The following is a 26,837-nucleotide window of genomic DNA, read 5'->3' as shown; positions in this document are numbered from 1 at the left end:
ATAGGCTTCACCCCACAACCCACAGCACCCAAGGGATCTGATGCCAATGATTCCCGTGCCGGATACCACAGCACACCCCCAGAGGCCCTGTGAAGCCAAGCCCTGAGTTGCCAGACATGCCAAGCTTGCACAAGGAGAACCCAAAACCTAAGTGGTTATAATGTTTTTTAATGTTATGGCTGATCGGTGAAGACACTGACATCTCCATGGCTACACTCCAAAATGTACTGGAAAGCTTTCATAGAAGACTGGAGATTATTATTACATCAAAGGGGAATACATCTGGAACGTGATGCCCAAGTACTGTAGACATAATATTGGAAAAATGTTGTGTTTAGTTCACACAATTGCAACCAAGTTTCTCAAATCCACACACATTGTAATTGTGCCTTTTGATTTTGGCACTGCAGCCATTCCTGTACACTTTGTCCTTCATGAATTCCAGACAGGATGCAAAAAAATCCCATCGTGAGCATCTGCTTAGACTCGTCTAAGACACTTAATTTGTGATATTATAAGCGCATATTAAGCGAGAAGTTATATTAAGCTCAAGAGCCAGATTAGATTTAAATCTTGGCATTGTAGAGGAAATAAAAAAAAATCTAATCAGTGACTAAACATTGATTTTCATAGATGTTCTGGACACAAATGGCACGGGCTGGTTTATTAGTGTTTACGAGGATCACACTAATGATACAGTCTGTCAGTCAGATTTCTGTGCTTCTACTTCCTCACCTCCCCAATCTTCATGCTCAAGTGGCAATACAGTGGAGGAGAAAAAAAAACATATACATTACTTAAACCTCAACAAATTTATACATATACAGTCATTAAGTGTATAAAAAGGTTCCCTAAAAGGTAGCCATGATCTGAAACATATAATAACATATATTTAAAAAAAAAAGGAAAACACCTAATGGCTTTACAAATGTAGAAACCTCTATGCAGCACAATACAGTCTGAGGACAGAAATGAGCTTCGTAATGCAAACATCAGTTCGTGTTCATGGAGGCATTTCGAATTGAACAGTTCAATGATCGGGGAAAAAAAAGAAAAGAAAAGAAGTACCGTTTGCAAACAAAGAGTTCAGATTGTGCCAGTAATTCTTACGCATTACTTCGACGCAGCATGAAAATCTTCAGAATTGTGCTAGTATTCAGACCTGAGGCCTTCACTCAGACAACTTCACCTCAACTATTTTGAGCAAAGGACATGATAAATATGAGATGGACAAATCAGAGATAAAACAAAAAGGACAAAAACCTGTGTGCTGCTTAGGCATGTGCTGATGATCGGCGGCGGGATGCATGGTCATTTCTTCTATTATTTTTCCAACTGTGGCAGCTTGACAGTAACTCGGTTTGAACTCATGACCTTCTGATCAGCAGGTTAAAACTTATTCACCATTCCATGCAAACTCTGTAGCACGCAGACTGGAGGTGAGCATTGAACTCCCCTCAACCGTGGAGATGCGAGGCGAGAATACGAACCATGTCATGTCTAAGTGACCATGACAGGGTGTCACCCAACCGCAAATATTATGCAATAAGGCAAAAGAAGGTCAGTTTTAATATTTTAGAAGTCTGCCAACTGGAAGGGAAGTGGAGAACCTGTGGGAAATTCACACAGGCATTTTGAGAACATGAACAGATCAGAACGGAACTGGCGCACCACCGTGCCACCACTAAAATATGGTTTACCCATCTAAAACTGTTATCAAGATAATACTGTAAAATGTGGAATGCTAAAGAAATGCATGGCATCCAGACATGACCGTAAAGCGACTCAAGTTTAAATGCCTTGTATTTCTCCAAAAAAAGTTTTGTTTTTTTAAATCTGATCGTTTTGTCTTTGAGCATTTAACTTGACCTTTAATTCTAGTTCCTTTTCATTACTCATCGTTGGTACGCTCATACCGGTATTCATAAATAACAATTTTAGCCTGGCTGTATCAGTGTCCTCAGCTCGTATGTTAATTACAGTAATTCCAAAATGACAGCTTGGAAAACACACCCAGCATCATGACCTCTTACAGGTTTGCAGATCTAGCTAAATTCGTCATGTAGGCGACATTAGGAAATGATTAACCGTTGGTGTGGCTGCTGCCTTTTCAGTCATGTTTGTACTGTAAATAACGCGGCGGCACACTTGTAAGTGGAACTTGCTAGAAAACGTTTGAGTTCCTAGAGTCTGGCAACGTCTTGAGCACAAAATCATTACTCCTGTAAATGCAATACATGCTTCGCTACACTATTGACCTGCTGAGTGGAAAAAAAAAAAAGGAAAGAAAGAAATGATGTGGACCTACACAAAATGATCTATAGGCCACAGTGTGCAGAAATGTCAAAACCGTAAGTAACGGTAATAGAGGGAGGTAGCGATTTAGAGATATGATCATAGCAACAACTGTTAAACTGTTTCCTCTGTGAAGCCAAAGTTATTTAAATTACTGTACATGATAGCCAGCTAGCGTGAAAATGGGGGCTAATGAACATATCCTTATGTACCCAACGTGCAGTAGGTTGTTCTTACAGAAGCTTTAAATGACCGCCACTCCCGTTACATTCGATCGAAGCAGTTGGCGTAAATCGGCAGCATTCCGAGTCAAGACTAATCCAGCAGTACTAATCAATCCAGGACAGCCACCTTAATTAAATCTAATATCTAAAAACATGGTGGAGTGTCTCTCAATCCTTTCTCTTTCATACAGCTGTGACATCATTAACGATAAAAGTTTAAACGATTATTCTGATAATGAGAGCGTGATATCGGCACATGCCTAAGAAGCGAGAGCGTACGCGCGGCCTGTCCGAGCCTAGCTAACAACGACGCTCAGGAAAGAGAGCGTTTAGAGTGATTAGCGCTCGCACGACCACATAGTGTTTTCATTTCTGCTATTTCGTCAGTGAGGTCTGGAGACGTTAAATTCCTCTTTTGAAATTCCTCTTTCAAGATTCCTCTCTCGCTCGCTCACTCACTCTCTCTCACACACACGTGCATACACAACACACACACACAAATAAAATTTCTGTGACCTGCAGAAATGTGCTTGCCGTTTACAAGAGTATATCTGCTCTTGCATACGAAACACACTATATATAGATTTATAAATGTAGAATGAGTTAAAAAATAAAAGAGTGCAATGCGACAAGAAGCCTTTGCCCGTGTCTTTTCCTGTCATTCTGTCAGCTTAAAAGTATTCAGTCTGAAACCTTATTAAAGTGTCCCGCCTCTTATCCACCTCTTTTCCAAGACCGTTGAAAGTGGTAGGAATGAGACCAGTAGTGGTTGCTGATGGGACGAACACACACACACACACACACACACACACACACACACACACACACACACACACACAAACTAAAATCGAATGCTTTTACGTAGTAGTATTAGTAGTCGTCCCTTCCTTTTGACTCGTGTCAGATTAAAATCTCCTGTGTGGAAAACGAGGTGTCTGGATGTCCTCTTTTGGTCCGTCTAAATGAACTTAAAGCATTTGGTCTTGTCGTGCGGGAGCCGAGTCTTAAAGAGGACGGAGTCCACCCGGAACTGTGTGTAGAGCAGCGGCATGTAACCGTACACCTTGACGAAGAAGTTGATGCACTTGTGGCGCTCGTGGAAGTGCGAGTCGTCGTGAGACAGCGCTTGGGGACAGCCAGGACAGCGGAACGTCCAACGAGACGTCACCTGTCCAGAGAAACGGAATAAAAGACAAAATAGAATCAGGACTCAAGTGCATTCATTCAAATATTTTAATATTTAAAAGAGGAGGCTTTTGTGGAATATTAAATAAAAATAGTAATTAAGGGTGCGTAATAGTACACGCATTCAGAGTGTTTGGTTTGAGCGGGTTGTGATCAGAGTGAGTACAGAGTACAGTCTAGCTTTAACTTGGTGGGTTTCCTCCGCATACTCCGGTTTCTTCCCAAAACCATGCAGATTACACTAACAAGCATCCCCAAATTGCTCGTAGTGTGTCAGTGTTGACCAGAGGTCCTACCACATTGTAAAAATGGGAATAGACACAATGGTCACCGTTGGTCTTCACAGGCTCTAGTTGGACAACAGAGGCTCCTCGATGGATGGAATACTCGTACACATTCAGCGTACCTGACTTAAAGTTTAAAAGTTTACTGTCCAAGTTTTAAGTGTTGATTTAATGTCACTCTCAAAATAGGGGAAAAACTCAAATTCTAAATCTCTAACCCTAATATGTTTGCAAGTTAAATTAATTATCTATATTACTACCTATTCATTATATAAATCTTTTTTCACATCACTGTTATAAACTAATTGAGGTACCAAACTGGCCTTCTTGTGAATTTCTTGTAAATAAAAAGGCAGTATTTTGTGGCTAAATTCCAAAAAGACATTTAAATCGATAAGCGTAATTCCAACACGGACAAAAATAATCCTGATAGTTATTAGAATTCCTATCTTTACACCCTATTTGTTGTTTGCTGAGACTTAATTTGTTTGACAAAGTGAAGTCAATCGATTTCTCGATGCTGTGGTGAACTTACTGCAGAGAAGATTGTGTGTTCGAGAGACCGACTGCGAGAAACTCAATAACAGAGCTTATGATAGCAGGGGAAATCACCGCACAGGTGCCGTCCTCCACTAATAACATGAGCACATAAAATTTCATTACACTCTTTTTTTTTTTTTTTTAACTTTCTTTTGGTGACACACTTCAGAGAATATTGCTCAAGCCCTTACCGAAACACTAGCAGTGTAATCCTCATCAATCCCTTATCAACTGGGGAAACAGGGAAGAATTTTTTCCTAAGCTATTTCATTTTGTGTTACATATATATTTCAATTTCATAACATTAAAATGTTCACTCTAGTTGTAATGTTTATGGTCGAGTGTTGATTACATTTCCAGAACAGCAGCTTCGACAATAAAAACATGCTTGACTAAAAACAAATCACAAGCTCCTTGTGCACATTATGGTAGAATGTCTGTCTGCCATGATCCCGCCCACTTCTGGACTGTGAAAGGGACGTTACATACTGGATGCCAGTGCCAAAACCCACATTCAAAACCAGTCTCGGACAGACTTTCAGCAAGAAATGCTGTGTCTTTTTAAACAATAACAACTTTCTCCTTCTTTAACTCTTCCGGGAAGTCGTTCCGAATTGCCTCTGAGCCGGTCCGTGTTTCTGAGCTACAAGTCTAACTAGCTTCTAATGCAAGGCAGAATCAGAAATCCGTCTCTAACCCCTGAACAAGGGAACCACTTGATGTGTGGAACAAGAGAATCTACACCCTATACACCACACCATTATTCCACTCTAGGCTACCTGGACAGAACAGTTAGTTAGTTCTTAGAAAGCTTGGATGGATCTCCTCATATAAGGTCACATTAGGAGGATTATCGAATTGTCCTTAAAAAAAGGGAAAAACATTCCCTGCTTTTTGACATCAAGCTTTTTGTTCATACACACATTCACTAGAGACCGATCTGAATGTGTAAAAATATCCGAAAAGTGCAATTTTACAATTATTTTGCAATCGTGGGCAAATTACTATAGCATAAAAGGATAATTTAGGACATGCTGTTACAGGAAATCTTGTGTTTCATTTAAACGTCTCAAATCTACCATAATTAACTCTCTTTTTCAAAGCCATGGCTTAGATTCTTTCTGTCTCCTTTGGCACACCTGCCAAATGACTAGTCTAGTACTCATCACCTCCTGTACAAATTCCGAACTCATTTCCACACAGCCGTGTGGTCTAGTTCAGAACCACACCTTGATCCGTTTTTTAGTTTCTCCCTGAGAACTGACTAACCTTGATGGGGGGTTTGCGTGTGATATGTGACACCAGGAAGTTCATGGCGATGTCTTCACAGTTGATGTACTCATCCACCATGTCTCGGATGGCCTGGGGCATCACATAGGAATACAGGTAGGCGTAGTACTGCGCGCACACACACACAGATAAACATCAGTTTCCATTCTTATACTAAGGCTGCACAGAGTACCTGACATGTAAAATATACTTTTCCCACATTTTATTATTTCACTTAGATAGATAGATAGATAGATAGATAGATAGATTTTTTTTAACAGTATGTCCCTGTTTATAGATAACACCCAAGCCAATCCAAGGGACAGATCTCCTGTAATTTTCCCTTACTCTTGTTGGTCATGGTAGGAGGAAATTTATTGCAAGCATGTACAGCACTGTGCAAAAGTCTTACGCAGCTCCTTTTTTCTCAATATTAATCTAAATTAAATAAATGGGAACAAGTGTTTTACTGTGACAGGCTGCAAAGTGCCTTAAAATACAATGTAAAACTTGGTTTGGCAACCTCAGCAGCAACCTCATTTCCCCTCTTGTCTGTTTCTCCCACTGAGCATTCAGCATCACCAGTATACTAATTGTTGGCCAGATCTGTCATTATCTAGACCTGTTAGTCGCTTTTTCATACCTTAAGTTGGATGCTTTTTTTTAAATAATGAATTGGCTTTTTGAATAAGCATTCTAAGCATTTCACTACATTTCATACTGTGTATGTGACAAATAAAATTTGAATTTGAATAAACTTTGACAACTTTGACTTTGAAGATTCTGTGAATAACTTACTGCTATTTTAATTGAGCAAAATGCATTGTAAAGCTCAATTAGTATTAGTATGTATACAAATAATAGTTTAGTACAATTTTTAAGTATTAAAAAACAACTTAACATTCTACACCATTACTCATTTTCATGGTTTCAAACCCACTTCTATCAGGGTGCAAATTTTATTTGGTCCATGATGCTAGCACTCATAATATTGATACAATCACTTCAAATGTTATATATATATATGGAAAATAAACTAGAAGGTTAAAGTTAGTTCTAGATCAGATGGTAAAAGCTAACAATGTTGCTTTAAATCATATAGTAATCCTTAGCAGATTTTCTTTTATCTTGAGGGTTGCTACCTTGTGAAAGAAAGCAGCGCCTGTCAGCACCATGGAGAGTTCACAAGAGTAGTTGGAGTTGTAGAGCCAAGACTGGTGGTTGACGTCCCAGGCATGAAACCTTCCTGGGAAGCCCACAATTCGATCCCTGGCCTCTCGCCAAACCCTGATAAGGAAAAGGGGCAAGAAAGACAAATCGTCTTTTATAATTTAGCTGCTAGTAAGTGTTTTTTCCCCCCCTCACATTATGACCTACATCAAATTCAATTACTTAGGTTTAGAGTCTAAAACATTAAGTTAAGGCAATTTCCTATTTATCCAAAATGTGATGGAACTGCTCAAAAAGAACCTACTTATTTCAATGATTTCTCCCGCACAATAAACCAAACTCTGGACATTTTATACATTTCACTTACACACTGAAAACAGTGAATACAAAAAAAACATGATTTTTTTGCATTTATGAATTATTTGTAGAGCTACGATCCGTTCGTATCTACGGAAATTCGTGACTCGACTGTTCGTAAGTCGAGGACTTACTGTATTAATGTAAACCGTCATGACATGCACATACAATCAGAACAAAACAATGTGGCTTGAAATGTGAATGTAGCCTAGATAGCATGATTGAGTGGTCAGCAGAATTGATCGAGTTTATTATTATTATTTTTTTTATGTTTTGTAATGAAAAACTAACTAGCACCAACAAATAGCCAGAACATTATAGCAATTCTGTTACCCTGAATTCCTGCCGCCTGGTCAAAAACAAATGTCAATGAAAAAAGAAAATAAATTTAGGTAGAACTAATGTCATATGATCAAGCTGACATAAATTCTGTTTCCCCAATCATCCTTGAGATGTTTATGCAGCTTAATTGTAGTCCACCTGTGGTAAATTCAGTTGATTTGGAAAGGCAAACACCTGTCTATACAAGGTCCCACAGTTGACAGTTCATGTCAGAGCTCAAACCAAGCATGAAGTCAAAGGAATTGTCTGTAGACCTCCAAGGCAGGATTGTCTGGAGGCACAAGTTTGGGGAAGGTTACAGAAACATTTCTGCTGTTTTAAAGGTCCCAATGATATGGTGGCCTCCATCATCCATAAGTGTAAGACGTTTGAAACCACCAGGACTTTTACTAGAGCTGGCCGGCCATCTAAACTAAGCGATCGGGAGAAAAGGGCTTTAGTCAGGGAGGTGACGAAGAACCTGCTCATCACCAGGCCAATACCATCCCTACAGTAAAGCATGCTGGTGGGGATGTTTTTCAGTGGCAGGAACTTGGAGGCTAGTCAGGATTAAGGAAAAGATGACTGCAGCAATGTACAAAGACATCCTGAATGAAAATCTGCTCCAGAGGGCTCTTGACCTCAGACTGGGGCGATGGTTCATCTTTCAGCAAGACAATGACCCTAAGCACACAGCCAAGATATCAAAGGAGTGGCTTCAGGTTAACTCTGTGAATGTACTTGAGTGGCCCAGCCAGAGCCCAGACTTGAATCCGATTGAACATCTCTGGAGAGATCTTAAAATGGCTGTGCACCGACGCTTCCCATTCAACCTGATGGAGCTTAAGAGGTGCTGCAAAGAGGAATGGGCAAAACTGGCCAAGGATAGGTGTGCCAAGCTTGTGGCATCATATTCAAAAAGACTTGAGGCTGTAATTGCTGCCAAAGGTACATCGACAAAGTATTGAGCAAAGGCTGTGACTACTTATGTACATGTGAGTTCTCTCTTTTTTTTTTTTTTATAAACTTGCAAAAACCTCAAGTAAACTTTTTTCACGTTGTCATTATGGGGTGCTGTGTGTAGAATTTTTTCAATCCATTTTGGAATAAGGCTGTAACCTAATAACAAAATGTGGAAAAGGTGATACTTTCCGGATGCACTGTATGTGTACGTCTGACCAGGACTATATGCTCAAAACACTACATGCCCCTATTTAACCTTAATCTAGGTTTTAAATTATTAATAAATTTCATTTCGTCATTAAATGTTTCATTAAGAAAAAAAAAATGAACTAATCCAGGGCATTTATTTCCTGGAAGAGAAATGATTACTATACACGAAAATATTTTAGACAGAAACACCCTTCCTTTAACTTCAATCTGTTTCCTTTTCATGACAAACTCTGTCCTTAGACCTGTTTTTTTGTAAATGTGAGTTTGCAGGGGACAGAAATCTATATAATTATGCCAACATTAATATTATCCTGGGTAAGCCTATGTTAACTATGTTTGAAAATACTCCATGCATTCTGAAATATTAAAATAGTATGTAAATACATTCAATGAATGAAACATTACCTGAATCCAAACATGATTTCATCGTGTCGGAGATGGGCATCATCATCAATAGACAAGATAGCCTCTGTCTCCACGACATCCCAGGGCAGGAAGCGATTATTTAAACTGTTCTTTTCTGTCCGCACCACCTGCAAGCAATAAGACATCGCTTCGGAAGATCAGAATATCGCTGTCAGGATATCATCAACCATGGTCTGCCATTAATTAGAAGCTTGAACAAAATGAGACAAAGTAGCCTTAAGGAAAGAACAACTAAATAATTTAAAACATGTGGGAACATGACTTAAAATTAGGTAAACTTTGGCTTGCAATCCTACAGATACTTTTAGAATCTGAGACTGTATACTATTGTGTAAAATAAGTCAAGATCTTATGGCATTTTCATTTTGGCTTTTCAAGATTTTAACGTGCATTATAAAACACCCAGGTTAAAGAACATGAAGTGACTCATTAGTATCCTACTTTCATTTCTTTTAACATGATGGCCAACACTTTTGAATAATCAAGATAAAACATACCACAATAGGCAGCCCGATATCTGGCCAGAGGAGGTCATCTGAGGGCGGTTTGGGAGAATTCCAAACTACCACCACCTTGTTGAGATAAGGAAGGCCATTTAGCCTCTCCAGAGAGTTCATAAGTACCTCCTCTCGTTCGTACGTCAGCATGACCACTGTGAATTGTTCTCGTGGCACGTTTCCACCCAGTGCAGCTTGAAACTCTTTTCCAGAGCCTCCAGAACCTCCACCGATGGGGCGAAAACCAGTTCCAGAACCTAGAAACTTTGCCTCTGAAGGTAGAACAGGATCTAAGGGTGTGTGGGGGAACAGATGGAAGGGCCCAGGAGCACGATTCCAGGTCCGGTAGACATCCGATACAGTGTAGGTGAAATTCCGCAAAAACCTAGGTGATGCATAAGGGGGTTCTGTCTCTACTGGACCGAGATCCAGGTCCCCATTGTCAGCCAAATTGGCATCTGTACCTGCCATCTTTCCAGCTTTGTGGGGAATCTCCTGGGCAGGTTCCTCCTTTATGGGGGCTGCTGGTATGTGTATGCTGGTCCGGATACTGGCCAGAATGGTATTGAAGATACTCTCCGATGTGGAAAAATACGTTTCCCAAAGAAATCGACCTTGCCGTCTCATGGCCAATAAATCATTGTCTGATAAGCTCCTTAAAAGAAAGTGCAACTCTGTGATGCGAGGCTTGGGTACCATTATAGCTGCCTCACTCCAGCGTACAAGATGGTGATAAGGTAACTTTGAGTGGTCGCCAAGAACCACAGGGATTGCCCCAACCTCTAGGGCCTCGAACAGGCGCATGTTACACCCTGCAGATGCTATAAGCTGCCCATCGCCTGGGGAAATCACCAAGGCGAATGTTGACGCTTTTAACACTTCTAAACGATCCTCGCGTTCCCCACACAAGGCCCATTCAGTCGGTAAACTGGGCTTTGGTCGGTTTTTGCAGGTAAATTCCACAAGTACCTGGTCTAGGTGACTGTCTTGTACCGCTTTAAGAGTGCCAATGATGCGATCGTCATAATCAGCTGGTGGATCTCCCTCCATTTCTTCCTCAAAAGATTGTGGTGGTGCTTCCAGCAGGCTACTCCTGAGAGATTCCACCTTCTCTCCTTGAAAGGTAAAGAGATACTTCCTCTTTACTGGAACCTGAGGCGGTACCTCCAAAAAATTGGGCTCAGAGAGAGCATGGACCAGTGGGGACACCACCAGGTCAAAACCTTCTCTGTACTGCCGTTGAAAAAAGGTAGACTGTGCTATAGCTGCCCGGCCTGTACTTACATTGTACAAGAAGTTCTGCGTTAAAAACTTTCTGGACAGATGAACCAGCAGGTGATTATGACCGTCTGACCTCCAGTACGGCAATGCTTTTAGCTGCTTTTCCAAGTCAGTGGGAGAGGTTGAGGAATCTTGTATTTCTCCAACAAGCACCACATAAAGACAAGCAATATTTGGATTATCTGTAACATAAACACTGCTTTTAACAGATGATGCAAAGGCTTGTTTGACCAATGGGTCAATATTGTCTCCCCAAGGATACGATCCTGTGTCATACACATAGACTGGAAATCCCGATGTAAGTGGACATCTGGCATAATCAAAACAAGTATGCAAGCGACAGGCTTGTGCAGACCTTGGAGGAGGAAGTCCTGGATCATCTTTGTCTGGTAATAATCTAACAGGCAAAGATAATTTTGGCTGATTCTGAGCCATAAGTTCCTTATAAGAGTGTTCTGTCTGGCTGATGACATTTTTGAGTTGTAACAAGTCCTGTTTGGCACTGTCGATGCTACGCTTACAGGCTTCAATCCGCAAGTTAAGACGGGCTATTTCACCGTTGAGCTCTTGCCTCTTAGCCTCCAGCTGAAGCAGCTCTTCACTCACTGACTCTCGGATACGGCAAAGGTCTTGCACGTGTTTCGCCTCACACAGTTCACCACCAGGTCGTGGGCCAAAAATGCGTTTGTCCGGACCACCTGAATCGTCAATCGTGGTGAGGTAGTAATGAGCAATGAGTGGGAAGAAGACCAAAATGAAAAAGAGCATAAAACTGAGCCATGTCAGTCGAACCCGCCGAAACACCCATGGCTGGCTGCCGTTTCCTGCGACACCTCCGTTTCGCTGCATCGTCCAAACGTCACTCTCCACCACACCAAGCAGATAAATAGAGTCGCTGGGGAGATTCAGCTGCCATTATGCAATCTACCGTGTGTACGCAGGTGCAGGTAAACACAAAGTTATAAATAAAGAAAGAAATTTCATCTTTACTCAGGCTTCACGTAAAGACAAACTTCATCATTAATGAATGTATGCAGTCCAAACATAATGCTGCTTTTTTCTACGTTATGTATCCAGGCTCCAAAGCTAGCCAAAGATGTACACGAGACCTTGGACAGTGGCATAAACAGAGTGCCCCTTGATGCCGTCTCAGATAGGGACATGGCTGGTCTTAATGTTTCTTCGTCATTCTGCTTAGCAGAGCCATTCTTTCACTCGGCATAATGTTGGGACGGTGGCTATAATGTGTGGTTCAGCCTCTCATGTCCTGATGTCTGATCTAGAACAAAGAACAAAAAACAATATATTAGCTGTTAGGCAGATCACTAAAAGTAGTTTTGCTACTGCCTGCTTCTGTTGCATATTCGCTAACTTAGACATTCATTTACTGCTTGCTTTAAATTAGGCTCGCCAACTCGCACCGATTTTGTTTCATGCAGCCATTAACAAAATCTGACTCAGGACGAGCAAGGGAATTACTCCCTATCGAAGCAGCTTGGGACATGACAGCTGCACCTTCCACCCTGCTGAGTAGTACAGGAGAGCACCATATGGACTTATGAGCTCATTACTCATGCCATACAGAGTGTCCAGAGCACAGACAGAGTTCAGATGCAGTTTTAGATCCGATAATTCATACTACTCAAGCCACAAAAAAGAGTCATAAAATTAAACGCCTTCTTTATTACCCATCGTAATAATATACAATACTATAAAACAATACCATACTATCTAATACGTACGACCTGATGTCATTGTTTAGGTTCAGTTATTTAAAATTGAACCAATTCAAAAAGTTTGCCTTTACCTAAAGTGCTTTAACTAACTTATCCTGAAGTAAAATGACATTCTTGAATCTGGCAAGATGATGTCAATTATGAAACACTGGTGTGTAAAATAAGCTCAACAAGTGTTTCATTCACTGAAATATGCAACAGCAGCGCATCTATTGAACTGGCTTAAAGATTTCCTCGATTGAATTTCATTTTAATGTTATGCAAACTCACTGAGGAGGAAATGCTAAATCAAAATATTCAAACCTACAGCAAAGCTTATATACTGTAAATACAGGCCAGTACAAGCTCTTAAGCTTAAGGCGTAATATAACGGTATAATGGTATGCAAAACTCACAGTTTGGTATGTACTGTCAATAGATTTTTAGTAAAATAAACAAAAACAAATTTATTTTTTCATTAAAATTTTTTTTTTTGTTATATGAATGTGGCAACATTAAAACTTCTGGTGACAAAGTGGCCATAAGTTGCTGAACACACGAGGAAAACAGATAAAGGTTGCATATCCTTCTTTTATAAAAAAAAAAAAGGTTCTTTGAAAGAAGCCATATTTTTCTATTTTATTATTTGCTATAGTGAATAAATAATAAATAAATAAATAAATAAATAGGGAGCATGTCTTTTCGATGATATCATCACCATGCGGTTGTTACACCTTTAGTAGCTTTTATTTATGTACAATAAAATAATTCTGATAATAAAAAAAGGCATTAACTAATAAGTCTTTAATAACCCTGATCATGGGTTTTTTAGTCTAACACTGGAAACTAAAATGTAATCAAAACATGAATTAGGCCTTTTACTATAATCCCTAAAACATTAATATATGATTGTCGAACAAGAAACAAGTTAAGTCTTAATCCGTAATTTAACAAATCCTGACAAATACTGTAGATTCTAACAGTAACATGTAACTTAGCAAATCCTGCTGCTTAAAGAAAATCCCTGAACCAAGCCAAACACATAGGTGAAGCAGAGTGTTGTGAGAGCAAACACTTTAGTTACAAGATGAAAATCTACTGTGGATTCCGGACTACGGACACACACACGCACGCACACACCCAGAAAACATACTCCAGGTGCATGTTAAATGTGGCAGAAATAATAATGCACTGTATTAATGGGATAAATGTGCAGAAACACGACAGAAGACCAATGCTAACAGACTCATCAGTTTCATCAGTCCTCAAACAGGCACATGGCTTGGTACGGTTATTTTTGATATGCTGTCTAGTTATTGTCTGTGAAATACACCCACAGTTATGTAGAAATAACAGATAAAGGTTGATACCACCCGATATGATAGTCCCGATATGACTACCCGATATGATAGTCACGATACCCAGGTAACGATTAGTAGTAGAAGTATCATGATTTTATAAATATCCCGATTCTATATAATTTTTTTTTCTCAGATTTTGTTACAAATGCAAACATATACAGGGTGGGTGAAAAGTAACTAGGCATTAAAAATTGGTGATAAAGTCCATATTTATAATACAAATTTATTGAAAAAAAAAAACGGTACTTGTACTTACTTACAAAGGAAAATTAAAGCAAATGTTTCAATTTCAATGCAGGCACTGGTCACCAAGTTCTACAGCCATTAAATATTTCCCAGTTAACTTTCACCCACCCTGTATAAATTAACTTGTTATACAAGTTATTTTTATAGATTGCGATAAAAATTGTGATATGTGACTGAATTATTTTTTCCTCCATCTATATTATATAACTGCAAATGACTGCAAAAATCAGCTTGTCTGACTTCTGGTAGCTTAGCTCACCTGCTTAGCGTCATGGCCATAATTACCTCAGCATCCTCAAAAACGTAACAGAAAAATTCCCCATTACCTTATAACAACCACGGTAAAATAATAAGCAAACACCCTGATAAGGTTTTCCTGCAGACTTTCCACCTAAAAAAAATATATATATATAATAAAACATAAAAAAATGGAAAAAATGGGGAAAAAACCCCAAGCTGTTAGCCGTCGGAGGTCATAGGCCAAGTGAAACGCCATCTGGTCCAGCTAGCCTTGGGAGTTCGCCATGTTCTGTCCGATAGCGCATAGACCGAGATAAAAATGGAAACATAACCTTTTCTATCAAGAACAGACTCTCTACATTTTTAAACACTTAATGCAATGGAAGTGTGTATTCGGCCAAAGAAAGGGAGAAGAGGAAAGTGAGAGTGCCTCGCGTCTCTGGTGCCCGTGTGGAAAGTAGACTGGAAGCAAAGTGAGCCAGTGTTTAACCAGCTGTGTTAAACAGGAGCATTTGTTCTGCCAAGTTCTTGTTGAGAAGGTGGCAGCTTAACATAACCGCCACACGCATGCACACACACTAATGTCTCACTGCCAAATGGCTCGACATTACTCTACAGGCAGTGCTACATGAAATCAGCTGGACACCTTACATCACAGTCATTATAATGTTACAAAAATATTATTAAAATAATAAACCGTAATCCATAAACTGGATAAGTCGTTATCGTATATGAACGGGTGAAATGTTTGATGTGGGCATCTATTACATTTTCAGCATCTCTTTCAGCTATAGATCTATAGCTAGTTCCACGATACGAAGCAAACAGTAGTCGAAAGCAAACAGATGAGAAAAATACACAGCGGATTGCATTTTTAAATAGCTCCATATTTATGAACCTCCCACTAAGAAACACATGCGAGAAGAGGGCAGCTGGAGTCAACAAAAGCTTAGAGAAAAGGGCAGCTGGAGAGAGCAGCAAAAAAAAAAACAAAAAAAAAACAGCTGTTCCCTAGCTCATCATTCCGTATTCCTCCTTCGCATCCTTCACCATTCCCATCTCCCTCGTTTCTTATGTGCCGATCACTTATCTTACAGCTCATAGTCAGTCAAAGGTCTGTGTCATGTCTAAATGCTACCACAGGATACACCAGGCACGACAAAATTCTGGGTGAGGTGACTTTGAAATCAAAAACCTTGGATTCAACGATGGGGAAATCAAAGAGTGATGCGATTACAATGCAAGCTTATTCCCAAAGCATCTCTCGAGTCGTTTAGCTGCAAGCAAAAAATAATAATAATAAAAAATTTATGTTCAGTCTTGAACAGCCAACCCCCCACCCCCCCCCGCCCCCCAATTTCTTCATACTATATTAAATTAAATTGAAGTATAGTATTTAATTAAATGGGACTGAATGTTTTACTATGACAGACCGCAAAGTGCCAAAAGGTCATATTTAAAACTTAGCTGTTTGTTAAACAACATCAGCAGCAAACTCATCTTCCTACTTGTCTGTTCGTGTGTACGTGTCTATTTTTGTACAATATACTTTTGTAATTTGTTTGCACCTAGGAGAACCACGTTCCACTCATATCTACAGCGATTCATAACTCGAATGTTCGGGGACTTACTGTATACTAATCACCAGCCTGATCATCTGTCATCATCTGCACCTGGTTCATGCCTTAGGATAGATAGTTTTAATGCCTAAATAATTCATATGTCACTGCGTGGCTTAACAAACAAAAATATTTCTCTTATTTTCAATCCAGAAACTGTGTTAGAAACGTGGGGTCAGCTTGTTAGAAACGTGGGGTTAGAGCGCGGGGTCAGCCATGACAGGGCACCCTTGAAGCACAAAACCCTATGGATCTTGTTAGAAGGGCACAATAGTGGCATCATGGTGGTGCTGAGCCATGAACCCCTATCCTTCTAATCCGTTATGGTATATAACCCGTTTATTCTCTGTATCTAACATTTCTGTATCTTGCCGTTCCATCCTAAGGTCATCGTGCCCCATTGGGCCTTCTCAGAGAGGCTTTCAGTCGAGCACGCATCCATCTGCTCGGTCTGTCTGGCCTTTCCACTAGAAATGACTCGCCACAGATGGCACTTAAGATGACTATCCGTTTCATTTGGAAATGCATGTCTCTCCCTCGGTGGCATTTAGAGCTTTAAAAAGAGATGAGAGCTGGGCGAGTAGCTGACTTCAGCGCAACCTTAATGGCGTGTAACAATGATGCAAAATGAGTTGGTGTCTGATTCATTATCTGTGAGCAGTTTCCTGAAATGCTGGAGATACCAGATGGAGGATGGGTATGTTCAGATATTTTACAATAGAAGCATCTTGAAGAAATGCCAAGAGCCTACGAGAACTACATTTAGGAAGTTAATTTCCAAAAGATTTGTCTTGCTTTGAAGGCATTCTGCGTTCAAGAGAGTTAAGATTATGTATTGAGAAACCTCCTATTAAGCTCTCTCTATTACAGTGAACCCGCGGGTGCTGTCTGTTTTAGTGCTCTTATACAGTTATATATTGAAATTATTATTATAGTTTTTTTTTTTTTTTTTTTTTACAGAGGAGCAAAGAAAAGAAAAAAAAAGATCAACATTTCTTTTTTCATTTTTAGTAAGGGGTTTATCCCGGTCTGGGTCACAGTGGATTTGATGCCAATCACTGGAAGTAAAAGGAAATTTGGAGTAGCTAATGTACCTACCAGCTTGTATTTTGGGAGGTGACAGGATACATAAAACAAACAAACAATAAATAAATAAATAAAGTTAAAAATTTAAGGTTATTATACCACAGAGCATTTAGACCAAGTAACCTGATTGGACAAGAGGCAATACATGAATGAATAGTAATAATTCAATTATTTGTCTCAGTAACCCAGTAACCCACAGGCTTAACTGATTAAGATAATAGAGTATAACAGCACTGTAATAATAGAGTGCATCACAGCGGCGATGCACCATGCACCGAAGTGACAGACAACCAACCTGTACCGATTGCCGACCCGTCAAAGGACCTTTACTTTTCCCCTGACATTGTCTTACAATCTATTCTGTTCATTTTGTTGTTGGTTAAAAAGAATCCTTGTTGTCAAAATGAACGTGCTAAAAAAAATAATAGATAAAAGTCTTTATTATTTTAGTGTAGTAGAAGTAATAGTGGTTCAGGCTGGAGCAATGATATTTTGAATCTGACATTTTGCTTGAATGAAAAAAGATTTTTCGTGTCTTTTTTTCGTCTGGACAACGATAAAAGCGAGCCAGCGATACCGGACACACCAACCGTACAACACTGTACATATTTCCAGTAAAAGTGGTGAGTGCTGAAAAGACTAGCATGTTTAAACATGAGAGCGTAAAAGGGTCAGAGGACGGCCAGAGAATCTTCACTACCCAGAGGCATGATGAATAAAACATGATTTACTCCAACAGATTTGCCAGACGGTATGGAGGATTTCTCCTGATCAGAGGAAAATACCTTGGGCATGCTTCAGATCTCTGGCAGTCAAACAAGCCGTAACATCTAGCCAGGTCTTTGTGAACAAATCGCATCACATCACTTCAAAACGGCTTTAATAATACAAATGCATGTACCTAAGGCTGAACCGGTTGAGTGTGAAGTGCTGCAGCGTCTTAACTGGAGCCGCAGAATCGTGACAGACTCAGACTTTAAAATTAAAAGCATAATTTATTGATTAACTAAAACTTATAATCCATGGGGGAAAAGGGCCAATAAGTCAATGGACACTGGATGTAGGAGGGAACCGATGCAGGAAGGGTGCATATCGGAAGAAAACGGGGACAACAATGGAATTATAGAGCCGACGAGCAGGGGGACACGCAACAGAAGGCGGGGGGTGGTGTTCGTGGAACGAATACAAAAAATTGGGACACACAGATGAAGACAGGGACGCAGGCATGATGATGAGAACAGGGGACACAGATCAAATAACAGGGACGTGGATCGGGCAGCGATAGAGGGAGGACTATATAGATTGGATGAAGACAGGGCGATGGACACAATGAGAACACAATGAGTGAACGTGGGTCGAATAATGGAGATGAGAATCAAATAACGAGGTTGCGGATCAGGTAATGGGGGCGCGGATCAGGCAATGACGGAGGGCAAGGACTGAAAGGAGAGCGGGAGATACAGGACGAATGAAGCGCTGACCCGACTCAGGGGACGCGACCTGAATGACAGGGACACAAGAGCACAGATTGGACAACAAGCCAGGACATCTCCAATTAGATGATGCAGCAGATAAGACAATGGGAGTTCCAGATGACGTGGAGGCGGATCAGACAGTGATGGACAACGCAGACCAGATGACTAGACACAAATGAGGAATGTGGACACAGGACTCACACAGGTGATCGCAAAATAATCGACCTTTTGCGAGAACTGTTTGCAACTTATTTCATGTTTGTGTGTTATATTTAGAAAATTTGATATCCATATGAAAATAAATAAATAAATGGCGCCCTGAGAATGAAATTCCGCGTCCATTTCGGCTCACAGATGTTGTTACTCACCCGTTCTGTGCCACATCTGCCAAGCGGGCCTGTACGAACCGTGATAACTGGTACAGCTTCATCTGCTCGGAGTTCCATTAACTCCCTTAAGAGTGGACGTTCTGATCTTAATCACATTTGGCTGTGTCTAATTATGGATGATCCAGAGCAATGCAGAATCCTCTCTCACACACACACACTTTCCACAAAATGACCCAAATCCAGCATGTGCTGTCTTCATAAATCTGCCCACATCCAGGCTCTTTACACACAGATGAATCGTGGCAGAGGACCATGATTGGATCCCCCCAAGTGGAAAAGAGGGGGGCGGGGGGTCAGGTTTGGTTGGGCTGAATGATGATGTGAAGGAACAGCGTCCAAAAGCGCGCGCGCACACACACACACACACACACAAAAACACACACATGCAGATTATCTTTTAGTGAATGCAGGCAGCAAAGAATTAAAGACGCAGTTGCATTTCCATTTTAAAACTACCTTAAAAATAAAAAGAAGGTGAAAAAAAATCTATTAGAATCTATTAGAATTAGAATCTATCTGAATCAGATCAGATTGAAAAAATGTTTATGTAAGCGAGGCTACCAATGCATTCAAGCATCATCGTATTTGGTATTAGACAGTTTTTTTTCTACGTTGTAGAATAAATGATAAACAAAACTTTCTTTTCTCATGTTTGATCCATTTTCTTTCCTGAGACAGGTTTTTCTTCTTTAAAGCCTGGTTGGATTTTAAATATAAGGCGAAAGAAAGACACACGCTTGTTTTTAACTACGAAGCCAGCTGTCGCACACGCGTCCTGCTCTCCAATCAGAGCGTTGACGGATCATGTCCGAAAAAATTTAACACTCGCAGATGATAAAATACCAACATAAACAGAGGGGGCAGTGTGTGAAACAACATGCTGGTGCTTTCCATAAGAGACAGATGGTGTTTCTTGTCATCGGTTTTCCCTTTTAAATACAAGAGAGATATACTTGGTGCTGCATGACGACTGGTATAAAAAGCTGATACACCTACGCTGCCTTCGCTGCTGACCCAGTTTCTACACCATCATCAACGCCACCATCATCACCATCACCACCTCCTTAATACCTGCCACCTTTACCACATGATGTCTATTGGAGAGAGTGTTGTGATCCTCCAGTTGTACAAAATTTGTTTGTGAACTGTTTCGCTTACGTAGCTGTATGACTGCAGCGTTAGTTGATTTATTATAATAACCGCGCTGAAAATAACAGCTTTTTGCTTCAAAGCTTACACACATGATTTTTTTTAAAGCAAAAGCAAAAAAAAAAAAAAAACGGGAGCCAAGATGGAGGAAAAAGAAGAAAGGAAGAGGCTGAAGCGGTTGAGAGTTCTGTCTTTTTTTAGATGAAAAGGGGAATTTCTGTTTCTCAATAGCTTAATTCAAACTGGAATTCTAGCCAAGAGGCGACACACACTCCCTCACTCTCTCTCTCGCTCTTTCTTTCTCTCACACACACTGTCGTTACATAGTGCCCGCCAAAACTCCAAGGACCACTGTTTTTCTCGTACGCACTTATCCGAGCAAACAGCTGCCATGAGGAGACGTTTCTCATCATCGTTTCAACTCGTGCAAATGTTCTGCTTGGTATGGAGATAAAATGCTGCACCTGGGTAATCACAGAAATATCATCTCTCCTGCAAGTGTTTTATGAAACGTATTGAATCGGAGATGCTAAACAGAGTGACGTGTCCGTAAATCTAATAATATAAATCGCAGAGACGCCAACAATACTGACTGAAATACCAACATCAGCCACTACAACATATAACATGAGCCAACTTAACGCATTGTCGCGCTATTGAACGATAGACGTCGCGACAGCAATCTGCCAGTACTCCGACATAAAAGACAGCAATCGAAGCAAAGCTGCAAACTGTCTTGTAGGAAAACATCTAACAAAGTTACCACATACTACATTTACTTTATTAAAACACAAAAATGTCATGTTTTAAAAATTGGAGAACGTCCTGATCTCGTACATATTTTCTCACACATTATACACATTTCCATCATTTAATTAGATTTAATCGAATCTCATTAGTTTTGCAGCCACCGTAAACGTTACCTCACAAACTCCTTGTCCTGGTGACTTTTTTTAAAGCATCATTACTCACAAATCACAGAAGTAGCTCATGTGTATTGTACAAAAAAAATTGCACTGCAGAGCACCAGATACTAATATTTACAATTATATACAATATTTTTAGTGTGGAAGTGAATGTATAAAACGATCAAAGTTCGGTATATTGTATGTGTGCGGGAGAAATGAGTCGGCCAGCTTTTGTTTAAGCGCACAGTAAACACCAGGTAGCCTTTGAACAAGGTCATGGGGAACAGGGATTCATGGGGAACAGGGATTCATGGGGATTCCACTCACGATTTAAATGAGCAGTCTCGTAAAAGTATAATCCGGAACCAAAACACCAAACCTATCACACTTACGAACAAATCCAACTTATGGATGTGCTCCGGGAACATAACCCGTTCATAAGTCAGGGACTTACTGTATAATTATTATTGTTGTAGTAGTGCATTAATATAAATTTATAATTTAAGTTCCAGCTGCACTGTTAGAGGAAAGTAACACCTTCTGATGCTCAAATTCCAGCATTCAACTGCGCTATAAAAAAAATAAAATAATAATGCACATAAGCAAATTCACAAAATAGCAAACCTCAATCTAATACCGGGAATTAGATTTTGTCATTTTAATATGCTACTGTAGAGTTCAAATCGGTTCATTTCACCATGTACAGAGACACACACTGAAGAGATATCGCCTCTTGAACACACGACTTTTGTGTTTCGTGTTGCTTCAACAAATACAACATAACCTCTGCTTTATTCCCTGAGTGCTGAACACACAGTTACTGTGCAACTCCAGCACACTGGGATGCGAAAGGACTGATTCAAGTGAGTCACGAGCTGAGACGAGTTTGGGGAAAAAAAAAAGAAAAGAAACACTTTAGAATTGTAGTGAGAAAATTGTCATTATTTATATCAGATCGAGGGTAATATAATCAGACACCATGTAATCAGAATTTGCTTATGTGCATTTTTTTTTATAGCGCAGATGCAGTTAAATGCTGGAATTTGTGCATCAGAAGTGTGTTATTTTTCTTTAACAGTGCTGGTGGAACTTTTTATATTAATACACTACTACTACAACAACAACAACAACAATAATAATACACCACGGCAGCGGAATAACACGCAGAGACGATGTACATTTAAGGACTGGAATGGATGATCTTTTCAAAATTGACGGATAACTTGTACTAATTTGCGGAAGAGACGCATCCGTCTGTGGGAACTGCACATAAAATGTTTTGCCAACACCACATCCCTTTGGAACAAGACATTTCCACATGTTTAGGCCATTAAAGGAGTTCCTGGGAGGCCAGCATTTCATGGTATGCAAGCACTAGTTGGGATTAGTGCATTATTGTAAAAGGGATTATATAAAGAAATAAAATCCCAGTTTGCCTTGAACAACCCTCAAGTGATATGCTTAAACAGAAATATAAGCGTTATTATCTTTAAGGGGCTTTAAGGAGTTTAATGCCCTTTCAAGCGCCTTGGGCATCCCTAGACTTGGTGGATGTTCACTTAGCTGTTATGTTTCATAGCAAAGGACCAAATCATGAGACATGAGACATAATGTTTGGTTTAATAGCTGAACATTTGGCTGCTAATGAGTCTGAAGGTAAAAGAGACTGCTTTCAGATTAACGAGCTGTCAGACCTGGAAAAGGGAAAAGCAACATGGCACCAACAAGAGATTTGTCAGATGAAACAATGGAAAGGATTAAAAAATTCTTCAGGAAGGAAATCCAACACAGAGCATGGCATAAGACGTATGCAGGTATTAACCGAACGGGAAGGTGATCAAAAAAGCAAACATACGAGTAGACGACCGACGGCACAACGAAACAAATGGAAAACAAACAAGCGGAAACATTCATCAGTAGCTACGTACTGACGATGTTTTGCCATCCGACTGAATCCGTTCTGATTAGAGACTCAGACTTAACTGTTTACATGGACGACGATCTGATAACAAGTGTGTTTACAAACATAATCAGAACAATACCTTCTCAACGTGAAATGAAACAGAAGTAGAATAGGAGTGATTCTGTCTTTTTTCCACCTATCCCTACCCGATTAAACAAATAGCATTAATTATTATAACATAATTGGTCTGAGGTAGATTTCACAAAGCCAGAATGCTCAGCTATAAAACAAATGTCGTATTTCTGACATATCTATGATTTGCTTACTTTCTACAAAGTAAAAAAAGCTGGAGGAACGTCATCTACGTGTCCTGACGCCATAACGTTTGCCAGAGATTGTCTATCCACCTAAACCTGTGCTTTCGGAAATGCTTTTCTGCTCAGAGTGGTCGGATAGAGTGGTCATCTCTGCCTCCATAGCCTTTCTGTCTCTCCTCCATCATTACCACTGCTTCACACCCACAGCATGTTTTTTGCTGTTTTTCAGGATATCAGCAGTTTCCGAAAAACTCAAACCAGTCTGACTGGCACTAATGATCCGAAGTCACTAAAATCACAATGTTTTTTGAATACTATTTTGTGAAACTCTTGAGTTGTACCTGCACGACTTTATGCTTACACACAACTGGTGTAATTATAAGGAAAAAAATTAATTGTTTTCAGGAACATACCGCTATTCCGTCTTCGATGTTTTATTATTATTTTTTTTTAGCAAATTTTTCACAAGTTCTTCTATAATCTTGCAGATGGTGCAATATGAGCTATTCACCACACGGCAGGCATCACAGCATCCTGTGTAGTAGAAGCGAACTAATTTCCAAGCTTGTTTAGTTGTTGTTGGTCTTTCAGCAAGGGGTCGACAAGTTTGGCACAGGTTTTACACCTGATGATATTCCTGACGAAACCACTTTGCATCCAGTGTCTGGGGTTTGGGCACTGGCTACCCGGGCCTTCCGCATGGGAGGTGAAACACCTACCACTGAGCAACCAGTGCATAATCAACTAACCAATTTGATATTTTCCTCGACACAGCTCATTTGTATTTTCTGATGCCCACAGAACACCATTACAGTTCAAGCATAAAGAGATGGAAATGCAAAATGATTACGAATAAGGAAAGAAAATGCACACAGCCAGAAGTGAAAGTTAAAGATATTTCCTAAGAGTGATGTGCACCATATCATCCATCAGATTGATTGACTGATTGACATTGATTACAGATTACAGCTATGCGCAGGTAGACCGGTCTATCTTCTGTATACACGACACAGCATTTCTCCTGTCAAAATGAAATGCCAAGCCTAAACAATTCCCCAGCTTGTTTAGTATTGTAACGAAATCTAAAAACAATTTAACATCAAACATTAGAGATTCAGTTATAATTCTTTTATGTGATGATTCCCGTATAGCCACACTGAATTCAAAGTCGATTTTTTCACACTTATAATGAAGATAAACCAGTCGATCGCCAGCGACGAGAACTGGCTGATTTTCAGTTTGACTGGTCATGACCAGAGATCGGCAGATCAGCCTCAAAAAGAAATGATTCTGTACCGAGCACAGAAGCTTCCGAGCGGCGCGACAGAAACACATTTTTATGGCAATACATCATCAAAACTCACACGCCTTAAAAGCTTCCGATTTGCCTTTTTCCTCCAAACTCTGTGATTAAATTATTCTTAAATCCCCTTAAGACACACACTTACACCAGTCTTAAAACACTGTGAGAGTTAATTACTCAAAAATCGCCCGTGTTTGAAGCCTCGCGAGTCTGCGATAGAAGCCGCACTGGCCGGCATGCAAAGTTTTGAGACATTTTGAGGCGCGTGTGAGGTTGTAAAACATCACCATTTCATTATAATCCTACAAGATATACAGATATACCTATTAAACTAATAAATAAATAAACTATTGACACACGAACATCCCGGTGTGATATTGAGTGAAATACTCGCCAAGTTTGTTCAGGAATAATATTTATGGTGGATGACCGTGATATGTGCTGCTCAGTAAAAATGTATTAAAATTAGATGTAGTAAAATTTTATTTCAAGTTAAATGTTAATCTCTTGTAATTGAAGTTTAAATGCTGCAGGCATAAAATGTTATAAATAACGGGCTGCATTTAATCGATCATTAAACTTTTTTAAAGATTTAAAGTTGTAACAAAATCAGGGGAAAATGTAATATAGAATCGGGATATTTATACAAATCATGATACTTATAGAATCGCAGTTTAAATCAAATCAGCATCGAGGTATCGTGAAAATATCGTATCAGGTGGTGACTGGTTATTCTCATCCGTATCACATGGTGATCTTAATAAAATCATGATACTTACAGAACCACAATGCAAACTGGATCGCCACCTAGGTATCGTGATAATATCGTATCGGACAATCCCAGGTGGATGAACTGAAGCAGTCTGTATGTGTACACACACAACTTTACATCATTAGAGACATTCCTAGTCTCGATCGCCTGCGTGACTCTGTGACCCCGACTCTGTGACCGACCCGACCCGATACTCTGAGACTAAACACAGGCCTGTAGTCGTCGTCATTTATGTCCAGACGGAGTTAAATACAGAGTTTGCAGGGGGTCATCAAGTCTAGTTTAAAGCACAGGGGACAAATGAGCAGGTTTAACAGGAGCACTAGAGCTGAGCTGGAGTCTGGACATCAGGACAGGATGATCTTATTGTAAACTCAGTGAAGACTTTATTAGATATAAAATGTCAGATTAAAAGCATTAAAAGCATTAAACACATTTATACACACACACACACACACACACACAGCATCGTCCTGCTTCAATGCTTCAGTGGCATGCAGGCTGTCAGTGTTCATCACAAACATCCACACATCACTGGACGGAGATCATGCGCAAAAATAATGGCACCCCGCAAATTCCTGCTCCTGTTAGCTCCATGCTATTCGGCTAGCTCGCCTAGCACTGGGAGAGACGTGAGCTCGGAGTCTTACCCGGTCTGAAGCTCCGCATGCGGAAACGCCACATTAACACCCGCGCTACTCCGCACAAACACACGCTTGCGTTTAAACCCGGATCCGTTGAGTCGATCTAACTTCCGGTCGCGAGAAAGAATCCGTGCATCAGCACGCGCTTGTTTTTACCCCGTTGAAAAGCTCTGAGTGTTACACCGCACAAACGCCAAAATCAGACCTGCGTTGTATTTTGCCCACCCGTATTCCAAAAGATTCCGCCCCTCCCCGTTGCGAGGATTGGTTGAGCTCATCAAACGTCCGCGTTTTCATTGGCTGAGAGAGAATACTCTAAGAGGTACCAGCCAATCATAAAAAAGGAGATGGAATTTGCATGAATACGGGTGGGGAATGAAAAAAAAAAAGAGCTGCTGCATTGTTAAAATCAACACTACCCGCGAGGAATTCTGGGTAAAGATAGACGAGTCTTTTTTTTATTAGTATTATTAAATTTATCTATTACCGCCATCTAGCGGCAATTGTGTGTATTTTTTTATATCATTTTACAGAAGTAGTTGTTTAAAAAATAAGAAAAACTATTGTATAGTATGATGTATATTATATTAATATCCTCCCGAGACCTGAAAGAAAAAAAGTTTTCATATTTTAATTTTTTTTAATATTACATAAGTCTGTGAGATGTCAGAAACTTGTCTTACAGATT

The 26,837-nt window shown here is 39.9% G+C and overlaps 1 protein-coding gene across 1 annotated transcript; it reads right to left on the bottom strand.

Annotated features, from left to right (window-relative positions):
- Positions 1-636: 636 nt before the first annotated feature.
- extl3 (exostosin-like glycosyltransferase 3) lies at positions 637-26,343 on the bottom strand. Its single transcript, XM_053489300.1, has 6 exons — positions 26,156-26,343; positions 9,742-12,301; positions 9,224-9,351; positions 6,940-7,084; positions 5,798-5,926; positions 637-3,687 (listed from the first exon to the last, which is right to left on the bottom strand). The coding sequence occupies exons 2-6, from the start codon at positions 11,869-11,871 to the stop codon at positions 3,478-3,480; spliced, it is 2,742 nt and encodes a 913-aa protein (XP_053345275.1). The 5' UTR covers positions 11,872-12,301; positions 26,156-26,343; the 3' UTR covers positions 637-3,477.
- Positions 26,344-26,837: the final 494 nt, after the last annotated feature.

This window comes from Clarias gariepinus, chromosome 27 (assembly GCF_024256425.1).
Source record: "Clarias gariepinus isolate MV-2021 ecotype Netherlands chromosome 27, CGAR_prim_01v2, whole genome shotgun sequence".
Classification (NCBI taxonomy): domain Eukaryota; kingdom Metazoa; phylum Chordata; class Actinopteri; order Siluriformes; family Clariidae; genus Clarias; species Clarias gariepinus.
Note: the sequence above shows the minus strand (reverse complement) of the source record. Positions and strands in the feature narration are given on the sequence as shown.

Excerpts from the sequence above, each read along its gene's own strand:
- extl3 (XM_053489300.1), bottom strand. The coding sequence starts at position 11,871 with ATGCAGCGAAACGGAGGTGTCGCAGGAAACGGCAGCCAGCCATGGGTG. Across the intron at positions 9,352-9,741 it reads ATATCGGGCTGCCTATTGTG|GTGGTGCGGACAGAAAAGAA; the intron begins GTATGTTTTATC and ends TATTGCTTGCAG. Across the intron at positions 3,688-5,797 it reads CACGCAAACCCCCCATCAAG|GTGACGTCTCGTTGGACGTT; the intron begins GTTAGTCAGTTC and ends TTCTCTGGACAG.